This window comes from Protomyctophum parallelum (assembly GCF_964188405.1).
Source record: "Protomyctophum parallelum genome assembly, chromosome: 19".
Lineage (NCBI taxonomy): Eukaryota > Metazoa > Chordata > Actinopteri > Myctophiformes > Myctophidae > Protomyctophum > Protomyctophum parallelum.
In genome coordinates this window covers 4,662,397-4,678,904 of record NC_139717.1, presented here as the reverse complement: position 1 = coordinate 4,678,904, position 16,508 = coordinate 4,662,397, and the positions used below count along the sequence as shown (strand labels likewise).

Sequence of the window (16,508 nt, the reverse complement as noted above, 5' to 3'; positions counted from 1 at the left end):
AATAGATTAAGGAGATCCAGGACCATAACTGCTGTCCGGTGTCAGAGTGTGAAGTGAATTCCTGATGCTCCTCTCCTATACTTTTAAACGGGGCGGGGGTGTGGGGGGATGGTGAAGGAGACATGACCTTAGCCCTTTGCTTTGTGGCCGGAGAGAGAGAGAGAGAGAGAGAGAGAGAGAGAGAGAGAGAGAGAGAGAGAGAGAGAAAGATGGGGGGCTGAGAGAGGGGGGAGGGGGGTTTCCACTGGAGAAAGAGAGAGAGAGAGAGAGAGAGAGAGAGAGAGAGAGAATGCCCAAACTCTGGGGTGAACTAGGCCAATATCCTTTACTTCTAAATATACATAAAAGATCTATTAAATTCTGGAGCCATATTAAAAAGAGTGTTACCATTATAAAGCCCTTGCCTGCCAAGAGTTGAACATCCAAAGGAGCCCCCTCAGTCAGCTGGTTCTGAAGCTAGCTGACCTCTCACCTTCTGACATCACAAACCCCAGACAGCCTCAGTGCAGCTACACTATCACTCAGAAGATTAGACCTAACCAAATTATAACTAAAGAAAAAGAGAAATACATCACATATTGGAACGAACTCACACAATCACAACACAAACTAGAAACATATTTGGCTCTAAACAGACAGTATACTGTAGCAGACTACCTAACCACAGTAACTGATAAAAACCTGAGAAAGACTTTGACAATGTACAGACTGAGTGATCATAGTCTGGCAATAGGGCAGACACAGACAGACCTGGCTGCCCAGAGAGGAGAGGCTGTGCTGTCACTGTGATGACGGAGCTATAGAGACAGAGTTACACTTCTTAACACTATGTAAAAACTACACAAATATTAGAGGAGTTCTTCCCAAAATTAAGGGGGTAGCAAGAGAGAGAGAGAGCTCTATTTGGAAATAGCACATCTACAAGCTCAGAGTGCATTGCAATGCGACACGCTGTGAGCTTGTAGATCAGCTTTTTGAGGGGCGTTAGCACCTCCTATGCCCAGCTTTCCGGGTGCTTTACATATATATTACACTTACACACACACACACGCACGCACGCGCGCGCGCGCACGCACGCACGCACGCAGGCGGAAACCATGCAAGGCACCAACCTGCACATCAGGAGCAATTAAGGGTTCTTGCTCAAGGACACTTTGACACTAACTCACTAACTCGGATCGAACCGGGAACATCCGGTCACTCTACCGCTGAGCCACTGCCGCCCAAACATTGTCTTGTGAATGGCTGATCACCCCATAGTGATGATTTGATTGGCTGATCACCCCAAAGTGATGATTTGAATGGCTGATCACCCCAGTGATGATTTGATTGGCTGATCACCCCAAAGTGATGATTTGAATGGCTGATCACCCCATAGTGATGATTTGATTGGACCCTGGAGACCTGACATTCAGTACTTGGGTCTTATGGGTCAACATAATAACTGTAAAACATAAAGTCTATAATGTGCCACAGACAAGGCCTAGTCTTTGCCACGGACACATACAGTAGGGACATATTGAGACAATTTACAATAACAATTTAGGCATTTATCAGACGCTCTTAATCCAGAGCGATTTACATTAAGCAAGAACAAAAGCATGTCAATACATCACATACATAAAAAGTAGTTATCATGAAACATGCGTAAGCTATAAGAACGTAACAGTGGAATATCTATATAGTGAAACTATACATATAAACTATACATATACTATACTATAAACTATACTTATTACATGGCTTGGTTGAATGCTTGATTCTGATTGGTCAATGGCTTAATTCAGCTAATTCAGGCTTCTCATCATAATGACCGCTCCGCTCTATAACAGACCTCTGCCTAATCAAACCCTCTCTGAGCACCAGCTGCGCCCCGCTTGATTTAGCCTACTGCTGTTTCCAACATGACAGCCGGCACAGAATACAAAACTCTGATGCTGGCATTCAAAGCAACCAAAGGTATGGCTCCCCCATATCTTGCAAGTATGATTGAACCCTACAAACCCTCCCGCTCACTCAGATCAGCCAACGCAGGGAAGCTGGAAGTACCCTCACTAAAAACGCCGGGACAACGCTCCACACGTCCCAAACTCTTTTCCCTTCTGGCTCCAAAACTGTGGAATGCACTTCCCATTGCAGTCAGAACTGCAGCATCACTCCCAATCTTCCGCCGTAGCCTGAAAACCCACCTTTTCAGACTCCATCATGGCCCATAGCACTTACCCTACCCCCTTAGATAGCATTTCTGTTGACTTAGATAGCATTTGACACAGACTTATAGCATGTTATGTAGACAGCACTATAATTGCATTGTATATAGTCATTGCACGCCATAGTACATATGTATAGCATAGTAGTAAATATGTATAGTTTATATGTATAGTGTATGTATAGTTTCATTATATAGATATTCCACTGTTACTTTCTTAGCTTACGCATGTTTCATGATAAATGCTTTTATGTGATGTATTCCCATGCTTTTTGTTCTTGCTTAATGTAAGTCGCTCTGGATTAAGAGCGTCTGCTAAATGCCTAAATTGTAAATTGTAAATTGTAAATTGATGTAAACACACACACTAGTGACACACAATGTCATTTACAGCTAAACATTGCTCTCAAACATGTTTTTGAAAACATTTGAGCGAGAAATAGACGAAGCCGTAAAACCCGAAAATGGATTCTATTTGATCAACTCACTTCCTTGTTTTAACCTACTGTCCCCCCCCCCCCCAGCTATGACATCTAAAAAATAAAGACGAAAGTCATAAACAAACATTTAAAATAAAACTTGCATGCATGCAATGAGTGTTGAGCGTGTAAAGGTTACTGCAGACAGTTGTGTTTACCTAGACTGTGATGTACTCATGTGAGACCTGGGGGTACATTCTTCAAGCCTATAATCTAGTCTGACCCATTCCTCTGCTCCATGCTATTGACAGAACATGTCGACACACGCACACGCACGGGGGGGGGGGGGGGGGGATTCCATACTAGAAGGCTTTCTTACCTCTCACTTTAAGCCCTCAATGTATTGCATTGAATTGCATTGAATTGAATGGGGCATTTGGGTGTTGTGCTAATTCGCTTATTTCCATTGCTCAAAAAATATATATTTTGAATATATCATCTCTTCATAATGTAAATAGTATCCCAAGTGGCACACTTTACTACTTATTTTGATGGAAATTAGCGAATTAGCACAGAAACCCATCCCCCTGAGTTAACAACTACAAATAAAGGTAAGAAAAGCCTTCTAGTATGGAATTCTCCTTTAAATCCTGAAATAAAATGATGTACTGTGCACATCGAAAAGCAAGTGATTAGAAAACAAACTGTAATATGTCTTCTTTTATATGCCTGAACTGATTATATGACACAGGTCTCAATGTTTCATAAATAATGGTTGTTATGAGCTGGTCCAGCTTGCTCCATTCACTGCTTTGTATTCATGGAACTTCCGGTTCCGGAAATAATACAAGAGAATGACAGCTTGGCACGCGCAACAGAATGCGAGAATGCAGCCTTGTAACTAACTTGTACGTTTTATTTTTGTATAAGAGGCACACCGTTTGCTTTGATGGAATAATGGATTGAACATGTCATGTACACCGTAATAATTATGATTTGATTTGGGTGTGTTCTAAATAAAGTGTTTGTGTTGATTGTGTAATTTATTTGTATGTGTAAGTAAACATGAAACATTGTACTGTAAAAAGGTCTTTTGTTCTATTAGAGTTCTCAAATTCGGGCCGGGCCTAAAATGTATGCTAATCAGTAGGGCCGGGCCTCGGGCCTGATCAGTTAGGGCCCAGTTAGGGCCGGGCCTTCATTTTCGGGCCCGATGAGAACTCTATGTTCTATGTACTATAAAAGAATAATACTATATTATCCTTTATAGTATTAGTTTACTATAATTAGATTAATGCACGATAATCACTAACACATTATTTAGAAGTCTCAAAGGGAGACGGAATGGAAGGATAGGCTATATATTTAATAACAATAATAATATTGAGGGAACATGATGAGAAATGACTAATGAGCAAAGTAAAATAATATGGAAATGATATTACAACCCCTATCACACAGGAAAGTGTATTTATTAAACTAATAATAAAACGATCATCTTAAATACTAAAATAGACGTGATAGACATGTATAAATAGGCCAAGCATCTAGGTAGGCACTGGCTGTGAATAAGGACAGTTTTTATGAAGTGATGCAAAGTGTCATGAATGGCGGACTCATCTTCAAAGTGCTGTCCCATTTCTTTCACAACAATTTGGAGCCCTTGCAGCCTCTCACCCTCAATCACTTACAGCTGACGTTAGTAAAGTCAATGAGGGTTCAGGGCTCAGGGCTTGAGGGAGGCAATTGGGATTGGGCCACAAACTGATAAAAACCTGAGATAGAAAGACTTTGACAATGTACAGACTGAGTGATCATATAGTCTGGCAATAGAGAAGGGCAGACACAGACAGACCTGGCTGCCCAGAGAGGAGAGGCTGTGCTGTCACTGTGATGACGGAGCTATAGAGACAGAGTTACACTTCTTAACACAATGTAAAAACTACACACTGTGATGACGGAGCTATAGAGACAGAGTTACACTTCTTAACACTATGTAAAAACTACACACTGTGATGACGGAGCTGTAGAGACAGAGTTACACTTCTTAACACAATGTAAAAACTACACACTGTGATGACGGAGCTATAGAGACAGAGTTACACTTCTTAACACAATGTAAAAACTACACACTGTGATGACGGAGCTATAGAGACAGAGTTACACTTCTTAACACAATGTAAAAACTACACACTGTGATGACGGAGCTATAGAGACAGAGTTACACTTCTTAACACAATGTAAAAACTACACACTGTGATGACGGAGCTATAGAGACAGAGTTACACTTCTTAACACTATGTAAAAACTACACACTGTGATGACGGAGCTATAGAGACAGAGTTACACTTCTTAGCACAATGTAAAAACTACACACTGTGATGACGGAGCTATAGAGACAGAGTTACACTTCTTAACACAATGTAAAAACTACACACTGTGATGACGGAGCTATAGAGACAGAGTTACACTTCTTAACACAATGTAAAAACTACACACTGTGATGACGGAGCTATAGAGACAGAGTTACACTTCTTAACACAATGTAAAAACTACACACTGTGATGACGGAGCTATAGAGACAGAGTTACACTTCTTAACACAATGTAAAAACTACACACTGTGATGACGGAGCTATAGAGACAGAGTTACACTTCTTAACACAATGTAAAAACTACACACTGTGATGACGGAGCTATAGAGACAGAGTTACACTTCTTAACACAATGTAAAAACTACACACTGTGATGACGGAGCTATAGAGACAGAGTTACACTTCTTAACACTATGTAAAAACTACACACTGTGATGACGGAGCTATAGAGACAGAGTTACACTTCTTAGCACAATGTAAAAACTACACACTGTGATGACGGAGCTATAGAGACAGAGTTACACTTCTTAACACAATGTAAAAACTACACACTGTGATGACGGAGCTATAGAGACAGAGTTACACTTCTTAACACAATGTAAAAACTACACACTGTGATGACGGAGCTATAGAGACAGAGTTACACTTCTTAACACAATGTAAAAACTACACACTGTGATGACGGAGCTATAGAGACAGAGTTACACTTCTTAACACAATGTAAAAACTACACACTGTGATGACGGAGCTATAGAGACAGAGTTACACTTTAACACAATGTAAAAACTACACACTGTGATGACGGAGCTATAGAGACAGAGTTACACTTCTTAACACTATGTAAAAACTACACACTGTGATGACGGAGCTATAGAGACAGAGTTACACTTCTTAACACAATGTAAAAACTACACACTGTGATGACGGAGCTATAGAGACAGAGTTACACTTCTTAACACAATGTAAAAACTACACACTGTGATGACGGAGCTATAGAGACAAGAGTTACACTTCTTAACACAATGTAAAAACTACACACTGTGATGACGGAGCTATAGAGACAGAGTTACACTTCTTAACACAATGTAAAAACTACACACTGTGATGACGGAGCTATAGAGACAGAGTTACACTTCTTAACACAATGTAAAAACTACACAAATATTAGAGAGGAGTTCTTCCCAAAATTTGAAACAAATTTCCCAGAATTTAGAAAGTATGACAGAAAGGGAAAAATTACCAGTCCTTCTGGGGGAACAGAAAAAATGTGCCTTTTTGGCTGCAAAATGTCAATTCCTGTCACAAGAAAAGGGACAACCAGTAGTGGCATACAGTATGCCGTGTTTTATTTTCTGCACCACCTGCTGTATTTTATTTTATTTGTATTAATTTATTCATGTCATTGATATTGTTATGTTGTTGTTTGTCATATCTGTGATTGTGCTTTGGCAACACTTGTAAAATGTCATGCCAATAAAGCCTGTTGAATTGAATTGATTTGAGAGTGAGAGAGGGGGGGGGAGGGGGGAGAGGGGTTAAGGAGAGAGCGAGTAAGGATTCCTGAATCCTATCCAAGTTCCCCCATAGAAATACACTGAAATCCCCACACTTTGATTATTTTATAAGGCAGAAATGTACACAGCACAAAGTAAACTTTAGACATTAAGGCTAAAATGATAGGTTAACTAAAACTACTAGTCCCAAGTCTACTAGCAGACAGACAAACTGACCAATGTTGAGCTTATATATAGCAAACACACAATGCTGACAAAATAACATGCACCCTCCCTGGCTGCCATGTTTAATGTTTTAATTTGCTTGCCTTTTACTAAAAGTAGCAATACCACAGTGCAGAAATTCTATAACTAGAGTGAAAGTACAAAAGTGCTGCCATCAAAATATAGAGTACTTATAAAGTAAAAGTACATGTGAAAGTGGCACATAATGTAAAATGTACATTTTTAATACCAGTACATACATTAAGATTACTAATCAAAATCTGCAACGGAACTATAGAGGCTCTCTCAGAGTAAGTAAAAGTATATTTTAAAAAAAATGCCATTGTTACAGGAACTTAGTTACTTTCCACCACTGACTGTGAACTGCATGATGCTTTATGCTTATAGTTGCTTACCTGTTCAACTACTGCACAACAATGGTCGTCAGTACTGTTGTTGTTTTGTTGTTGTTGTTGTCGACGACTTTGTCTGTGTTTATTGCACACACCGACACCGGGGGAGGGGGTACATTTTTCGGGACAAGTTGGACAACAGGAGTCGGAGGAGAAGCAGCCCTGCTTCCAGCAGCAGCAGCATTAAACTTAAACATGTCGTTTATTGTCAAACAGGAGTTGGCGTCCTGCATTCATTGCTTTGCCTTCTTCGCCCTCTGATTTTCAGCAACCCCCTTACGTTTCGGATTCGGCATTTCACTCGTCTCTGACTCTCTCTCTCTCTTTCTCTCTCTCCATTGATTTACTGTGGCGTGCATGTGGCGTGGCGCTCGCCGCTCAGTCGCTCACACTCACAGAGAAGCCCCTGACTGCAGCTTGCAGATCGGGGAGGAGCTGATGGTGGACGGAGTTAAACAGTGATTGTGGGTGTAGTTAAACCATCAACCCCTCCCATTCTGGGCAGGGTCGAACCATTTAAAAGTTCCCCCGCGGGCGTCCTACTGTTTCCGGGTACTACTAGCACTGACCCCATGAGTCGAAGCAGCAGTCAAACAACTTCAGCAAACAGCAGTTACTATTCTTACTTACAGTTACTATTCTGTCCCTATCGGCTTCGTAACTCGGACGGCGCTGAGTCGGGTCTGACGGCCTTCGCACCGCTCGGCACGGCGACTCGCTCGGCTAGCGCCTCGCTCGGCGGTGCCTCACGGGGCTCAGGGCCGCCAGACACGGCGCGCCTCCGTACTTATGGGAGGGGTTGATGGTTTAACTCCTCCCACCATCAGCTCCGCCCCGATCTGCAAGCTGCAGTCAGGGGTACTAGCACTCACAACACTGACAGCGAGTCAGCGGCGGCCGCTGATCGGCCGCATGGTCCAAGTGCCTGCGCTATTTCAGGCTTTTTTATTCCTTTTCTTTTCCCCGTGCCCAAGTTGCCAACAAACGGTTCGCGGCCCCCGGGACCCCCGTGGTTCCTACGGCCCGCCATACCCCCCCCCCCCCTCTACTACTGTAATATAATATTACTACACCCAGTTCACCCAGACCCCCCCCCCTACTACTGTATGTAATATTACTACACCCAGTTGCTTTAGTAGTATGTTTCGTCATCATTGTAAGAAGACTTCTATCTGGGAGAGTTGGTCATTGGATATTTAGTCTCCAAAACTCTCCATATATGGGGATATTCGACTAGGACGTCGGGCTGCGTATATGACATATCAGATTAGCACGTTGGGTTATATTGTATGACAATGATATGACAGTATGACAATCCCTAGCTCTGGTGTCTGGTCCATAGCCTTACTGACCAGAGCTAGACAATCCCAGTTAGAATCGAAAAAAACTCTACGAGAGTCTAAATCTTGGGCAAGACAATCCCTAGCTTTAGTCCATATCTCTAATCATTAGAGCTATGGACAACTGGCGGCCCGGGGGCCACATGTGGCCCCCACCTTCACTTAATGCGGCCCACAGGTTAATATCAGAACACTGATATAGTATTGATTGCAGCTGTTTACAATTCCAAACACGACCCGCTTTAAGTACTTAATGACTAGTATTAAAATATTATTGTCTTTTTGTGTCCAATGTTGTTATATTAACAGTTCATAAAGTTAACATAACTAACTAAATGTATTTGAAATTCAATAAAAAGGTTACTTTTCAGGATTCCAATAAAAAAATAGCAAAACATTATTCAGGATTTCAATTCAAATATATAAAAAATAGCCGATCTACAAGCTCAATTTTGAGCTTGTAGATCGGCTATTTTTTCCTACGACAGCAGTATGCAATGTGGCCCTCTGGAGTGAGTGTGGAAATGTAGTGGCCCTCTCCATCGTCAAAGTTGCCCATCCCTGCTCTAATGCGTTGCATTGCATTAGAGCTATGGAACAGAGCTAGACAATCCCTATATTTGGTCCGGGTTGACCGTCCTAGACAGTGCTGATATCAGATCGATGTAGTAGAACCCATATATGGATAGATCGTATTGGCTCAGTCATCCTGACGAAGCAAGCATAAACGGATAATATATAATAGAGGTCTGCTCAAGGCAGAAGTCGAAGCATCCTGGTTTAAGTTCTAGTTGAACACCACTGTTATAAGTAACCAGAGCAGAGCAGAGCTTTGAGCTATATTTAATAATATATAATCATTGTGGCGTTTGTTTTGTTATTGATTCTTACTGAGTGACTGGACTGACCTCTGCTGGTTCAAAACCACATTGCACCTGTAATTATCAGATACTCTTATTGGCGGTGCTGTAATTGGCCAGTTGGTCGTCAGGCAACCGGTCCGTAACAACAATTGACCAATCATCCACCACGTCGCCGTCCCCCCCGGACGATGGGATGTAAAATGGTTCCGGGGGGACGTAGTGAGTGACAGCGGTGAAGGGTGAAGGAACTAAGGAAGGAAGGTAGCATGGCGAACAGTTCCAGCATGGATGTAGGAGACTCGTTACGCTACGCAGAGTACAACACGGCCAAGACTAACGTCAGGAGTGACACAGACATAGATAGAAGACTGGTGAGTCCATCCATACATTCAATCTTTTACGTTGAAGACTATTTTGAAATACAATTAATTTAGGCCTAGGCTAGAGAAGACCACCAGACAATCCTCCCCCTTTAGCCATGCTGTTGACAATAGCATGATGGTACTATCGACAACATACCTTATTCATCAGGGAAGGTCATTAGAGTTAGGTAAGGTTACAAACAAATTGACACTTAATTAATTTTGAGGTTTCAGAATCACTAGACATATATCAATGATAGGCTACAAGAGCAAAGGGTTTGATTGATTGATTTATTGAACATTTTATTAACAGTGGGTATTATTATATTTCAAAGAAAGTACAGGTCAATACACTAAGACTTGTGATCATCAGCAGGGTCCTCCATTTTCAATTCATCAATCAAGGGCGAAATCAATCATAAATGTCCTGCATTGTGTGGAATTACAGTATCTTACTGTGTAGGGTGTGCAGACAGAGGACAGTAGAGTAAACTCAGTAAAGTGCAACTCAACTAACCCATTCAGACATTGTTGTCTTAATGTCAGCACATTCAGTGTTGTAACCTTATTATAACTCTATGGTTGTAACTGGTCACCAGAAATTACCCCCCCCCCCTACTGTACAACATGTATTGCTATACTAGTGTTGATGATGTATTGTATATTATTGTATGTCTTGATTACCGGTAATTTAATACATAGGACCACAATGGAAACAAGCCCTTAGGGCTATTTGTGTTAAATCCTTTACTGTATTATTTAAAAAACTGTTAATAAAGTATTCAAACAATCGGTCGCAAATCTGAAGTAATTTGAATACTTTCTAAAGGGTTCATTATATGCTAATCCTCATGTATCCAAAAACAATCACTGTAGATTATATTGGGCATTACACTGCATTACACGGCATTACACTGCCCAATATAATCTACAGTGATACTTTATAAAGTATTGATTTTAACTTGTCTTAACTATATGGTGGTCTTTTTTTGTGTGGTGCAGGGTCAAACTCTAATAGCAGTGGGACTGGGAGTAGCAGCTGCAGGCTTTGCAGGTAAGATTCACGAAGACAGAAAATGTTGCCGTTACCTTTAAGCCCTAGAATGTCTGTGATCAGATTCATAGCCATAGATCACAATCCATAGACTTGCAGCTGTTAGCCGCGGCAGAGCGGCGACATAAAAATACTTGCTCAATAAATAATTCCAAAGACTTGGGAGTCAGATATGGTCCTCTGCTTTCATATCCATGTGAACGTTCTGGCACAAAATGTTTGTTTAGTCAAATATCTCCCCTTTGTCACGAGCTGCACCCGGACGGCTTTCTCTCCGGGCAAAAGGGGCTGACAGCTGGACCTTATCAAAACTTCCTCTGATCACCACAAACGTCATCACCTTATTGACCAGGGTAACGCAATTGTGTGGGTCACACAATCGGCAGGTGCGTTGCGATAGGTGCTGGGTAACTAATCACACCACCTGCCAATTGTGTGCCCCAAACTTTTGTGTTTACCTGATGACGTGTGTTGTGATGATTCAGAAGAAGTTTTGATGATTGTTGATGATTGATGATTTGATGAGTCCAGCTGTCATTCCGGGGGAAAAAAGTGGAGATATTTGACTAAATACACGTTTTGTGCCAGAACATTCACGTGGATATGAAAGTAGAGGACCATATCTGACTCCCAAGTCTTTGGAATTATTGAATGGGTGAGTACAAACGGAGCGCCGATCACATTTATGCCGCGCATGTTTCATTGCAAACCAGGAGCGGAGGCAATCGATCTATGGCTCTGTATGTATGTGAAATACTTGGCAATGTATGTAACATCAGAGACATTCTAGAGCTACTGTTACCTAACCTGACCTGACCTATGGTTTAGTTGCAGACATGGCTAATAGTATAGAATAGTTGTTGTTGTACTTTCTTAAAGGTTACATTAGGGGAAAGAAATACATAAAAAAAAACGTTTAATCTGAAGATTCTTGTTCCATAGCCACAAGAAACTCTTACGTCCAAACCACAGCAAATGGTCGGGTTTGAGTTGCATTGGTGTGGTTTACCTTTACGTTTTGTCCCAACCCGACCCTTTGGTGTGGTTTGGGCTTTAGATGCTATTTTTGCTATCTGGCATCTAGAGTTGCAACAGTCCAACCATTGACAGCCCAATCATCCAAACAGAAAAGTCTGATCTGAATGATCGTATTAAACAACGTTAAACTCACTTAAGCACTGAAGCTGTACGGAAAGCTTGGATTATCCTCTTTAGTTTGTATCTGTTGTAGTGTTTGTTTAATAAGAACCCACCATAGATATGTTATGAGCAGGTGATCATTTTTCTAGGTGTCAGTTTTGGAAGTGCAAAGCAACCTAATAGAAATCATCTGAATTAAAGAGGACAAGAAAAGACTCCATGCTACTTTTATCTTTTGAAGGAGGTCACTAAAAGCAGAGTTTTATAAACTGTTTTTATTTCTATAGTACCGTGTGTCTGACCGACTCGATACCGGGCACTGCACTCCAGTGTTGTTTTTGGCAGCAAATTTCTATTTTAGTTTTAGTCATAGTCTCCTGAATAGTTTTCACTAGTCTTAGTCACATTTTAGTCACCTGGAATGTATTAGTGTTAGTCTAGTTTTAGTTGACCAAATGTCATAAGATTTTAGTCGACTAAATCTACAGGTGATTTAGTCGACTAAAATGTATTTTTGCGGGCCTTGTTGCCGTCATAAATGACTTATTTTACACTTGCTGAAAATAGCCGATCTACAAGCTCACAACGCGTCGCGTTGTGAGCTTGTAGATCGGCTATTTTCAGCATGCAACCAAGTGTAAAATGACTTGTACTCGATCTGTTGTCCACTAGTCCCTTCCTAACATTTTAGTCTAGTTTTTATTTGTCGACGAAATTGTCAGTATATTTAGTCTTAGTTTTAGTCATCATAGCTTAGTTTTCATTTAGTTTCCATTTAGTTTTCTTCAGTGGAAAAGGTAGCCGACGAACATTTTTCGTCTTAGTTTTAGTCGACGAAAACAACACTGCTGCACTCCCTGTGGGGGTGTGGAACACGTGGGTCGAACGGTTCTCAAGTTACATCGTGCATTACACACAGACACAGACGTGGCTCATTTATAGTAGGATTATGTATCATTGTGACTGTAACAGTAACGGTGTCTGTTGTGTCGTGTGATGTTTAGGCCGCTATGCATTCCAGCTGTGGAAGCCGCTTGGACAGGTGTTCTCTGAGACCGTCAGGAAGATGCCCTCATCAGTGAGTATTGGACAGGGTTTCATCGCCATGTTGGCTTGTGGTGGACATTTTTGTCAACGTATTTCTTTTTCCCACGGACACACAAAATGAAATGAGATGAGATAATGCTTTTGGTACGTGACACCAGTGCACAACCAGATCTAAACCAGGCAAAAGTCATATTATGTCAAGATTCTATTCTAGCAAATAACTATTTCTCATCACCGAGCCCTTACTTACTTACTTCTGATAACACGATGGCCTTTAGTGAAACCTGCCCCCCTGAATTATCATCAGGCAAGACTGAAAAACCATGGCGGTCAGAGGTCTTGCTATAATTCAGCTTATAGAGACAACTTTAAAATGTCAATTTAGCTGTTTAATTGACTTCCTAATAAAATAGAACTGTTACTTGAATGTATACCTGCATCCTTTTTAATATATATTAAAATAAATACTGTTCTCTACCTAGGCTTTCTCGTCATATTACAAAGGTGGCTTTGAACAAAAGATGACCAAAAGAGAAGCCAGCCTGGTTCTTGGCATCAGGTAAGGTTCAATGAATGTTAATTATATGTTTGTGTAAAAATTAAAAAATACATTATATATTTGGCCAAAGTCAGGCCAGGTGTAGTATTGTGTTGGATCCACTAGATGGCTCCTGTGGTCCTTCACTGCAACTGTGCATAGCCTTGTTCCAGATTGTAAAATGCAGCTGCTGAATGCTCTGAACTTCTGATCTGCATCTAAAGATTGTTTTTGTTTATGAATTATTACCAGCTCAGGTTCACTTTCAACTTGGAACCGTTTATGCATTATTACCAGCTCAGGTTCACTTTCAACTTGGAACCGTTTAGGCATGATTGCCAGCTCAGGTTCTCTTACAAACCTGTCTGTATTTTCTTATTTTTGTTTCTCATTGGCAATTGTCTGTAATTGATTTCTTGTGTGTGTTGTCTTGTGTCCAGTCCAGTCAGTACTAAGGCCAAGGTACGAGATGCTCATCGAAGGATCATGGTGCTAAACCACCCAGATAAAGGTAAATTAATGGTCCTAAACTACCAATAAAGGCCTATTCATAGTCTGGAGTTTCGGTGGTGAGGTGACCACCGCTCCGGTGGTGAGGTGACCACCGGAGCTGAAATAACGTTGAGCGGTGGTGAGTAAAAACAGAGAGAAGGGCTGGAGCGGTGGCGGTGGTTTGCTCTTCACCGCGGCTCAGTGATGTCATGTTGTAGTTCGGTGGTCACCTCACCACCATAAATCCAGACTATGTATGAGCCTTTAGTCATATGATTGTCTCCCCAGCTCTTTAAATAGAAAATGTATTTTCAGGTTGAGATACCAATTTTATCCAATCGGGAGAGGAAATTCGCACAGGAGGATACAGTACAGGATAAACGATGGATCTGGAGCACTATAAAAATTGAAGCTGATAAATGGGTACTTTATCCTGATTGGCTGAATTTGGCAACCCACCTGAAAAAAAAACGTTTTCTATTACTAAAGAGCTGGAGAGACGAGGACGCCCCCGTTACTGAACAAACACTCTAGCAAATGAATACTATCAAATTATAGAACTTTAAGCTAAAGGCCATTTTGGCTCAAACACATTTCTAAGTTGAATATCTGTCATTTCATGTTTCACTCTTGTTTTCCATGGAATAGTTACATTCACTTTGCCAGTGAATCTACCTCCCTCAACAGTCTTGAGAACTATAAACTGCTTGAAAGTAAACAGTCGCTGTTTCTCACCCTTTGTATTTGTGCACGCAGGTGGATCTCCGTACCTTGCGGCCAAGATCAACGAGGCCAAAGACCTTTTGGACAAGGAGATGAGAAAATGAACTGGAGTTACTGGACCATAGAAATGTCATTCGAGTCTTTTGACGTGATCGGAGAAGCCCTCGCCCTCGCTCAGCCCAAGACACTGATGATGTTCTCACCTCCCCAGCCCAAGACACTGATGATGTTCTCACCTCCCCAGCCCAAGACACTGATCATGTCCGGCCCTCTATTGAGATGAGTCGACTCGGTCGCTCATTCTCATGAAATTCAACAAAGATTTCTTTCCGCTGCACTTTCTGTTGGCCTCTTCTCCCAGCGCCCAGCTTACAACACGGCCGTCTGTCCATATATCCAGGCCTTATTCACCACGACATCCAAGCGAGGCAATGAGATGAGAAAAGCAATGAAAATTATTATTATTTTCTTTGTTTTCATTGTTGTTGTTTTTATAGACGTTAGTATTTTATATGTACACTGTCTTGTATGTAAGTCTGTTGTGTTGTCCTTGTGTCTATGTCAGAAAAGAGAAAACCCTCAAAATAAATTATGATTAAAAAAAAAGCAAGCAAGCAATGAGATGCTTCTTGTAATCCAACTTGCTTTAACCCATTTTATGCGGGAACCCATTTTGGTGTTGGCATCATGTCGTGCTTTAGCTATTGAAAAATAGCAGATCTACAAGCTAGTGGCGCGCTACGAGCTTGTAGGTCTGCTATTTTATCGAAGAGCTGGATATCGAAGAGCGACTGACATAGAAGACATTTTTAAGAATCTGATCTCAGGTCAGAATGGAAAACTGTCAGGATGTAGAAGACATTTTTAGAATCTGATCTCAGGTCAGAATGGGTCAAACCTTTTAGTTGGGGTTGGGTGTTAACTACTCGAGGATGGATTATTATGTCTGGTGACCAAAATGGTGATTAACATTAGTGTGCTCTTTATACTTCAGCATAAACCATACACTGCAATAGAAGTTCTGAAAAGACATGACGTGGACAACTTGGGACTATATTTTTTTTTTTTCAGTGTGCATTTACTAACAACTATCTGTCTACAGTACATGAATTGTGTTTCATGTTTAGAATAAACTTGTAATGTAAATGTTAATGCAGTCCTCAGTTAAAAATAATCATCTGTGTTGAAAATATGCACTCTTGCAGTTTGTGGCATTCTATGTTCACCGTTTCACATAGGTGTATATTTTGAATTTCATTACTTTAGTTTATAAATATTCAGAATCAATGTGTAGCCTGTTGTTAAATGTATGACTCAACGGGAACAAAACCTGATCAAGGTGCACATTAGAAGGATATGCAATGGCCAATTGAACGACACACACCATTGTTCTATTTACATTGCAATTATTTTAGAATATACTTAGAAAATAAACTAATATTATCCAAATAGAACAAGAAAGAAACAGCTGAATGTGATTGGAATCAGTGTATGTCTTCTGGAGATGTCTCAGGGAAGAGGTGAATGGAAGACAGGCAGGACCTGAGCCCCAGTGGTGGTGGCCTAAGGCTACTTTCACCAGGACCTGAGCCCCAGTGGTGGTGGCCTAAGGCTACTTTCGCCAGTTTGTGGTGTTACGGTATATTGCTTTTATTTTATTAATAAAAGAACATTGCTTACATATTTGGTGCTCCTACATTTTTTTTTTTGAGTCGCGCAACCACGCCTATAGACAGCTATGTGTGTCTTTGCCTGGCTGGCTGTGTCTGAGCACAAAATAGTGTTTGGTTGGTTTTCACAACCAAAAAAACACTAA

At 41.0% G+C, this 16,508-nt stretch overlaps 1 protein-coding gene across 1 annotated transcript; it reads left to right on the top strand.

Moving 5' to 3' along the window:
- The first annotated feature begins 9,569 nt into the window (after nucleotides 1–9,569).
- Nucleotides 9,570–15,457, top strand: dnajc15 (DnaJ (Hsp40) homolog, subfamily C, member 15). Its single transcript, XM_083790431.1, has 6 exons — nucleotides 9,570–9,707; nucleotides 10,701–10,752; nucleotides 12,897–12,970; nucleotides 13,422–13,498; nucleotides 13,918–13,988; nucleotides 14,726–15,457. The coding sequence occupies exons 1-6, from the start codon at nucleotides 9,603–9,605 to the stop codon at nucleotides 14,794–14,796; spliced, it is 450 nt and encodes a 149-aa protein (XP_083646557.1). The 5' UTR covers nucleotides 9,570–9,602; the 3' UTR covers nucleotides 14,797–15,457.
- The last annotated feature ends 1,051 nt before the right edge of the window (nucleotides 15,458–16,508 follow it).

Coding starts and splice junctions, on each gene's coding strand:
- dnajc15 (XM_083790431.1), top strand. CDS start 9,603: ATGGCGAACAGTTCCAGCATGGATGTAGGAGACTCGTTACGCTACGCA. Junction 9,708..10,700: donor CAGACATAGATAGAAGACTG/GTGAGTCCATCC, acceptor TGTGTGGTGCAG/GGTCAAACTCTAATAGCAGT. Junction 13,989..14,725: donor GCTAAACCACCCAGATAAAG/GTAAATTAATGG, acceptor TTGTGCACGCAG/GTGGATCTCCGTACCTTGCG.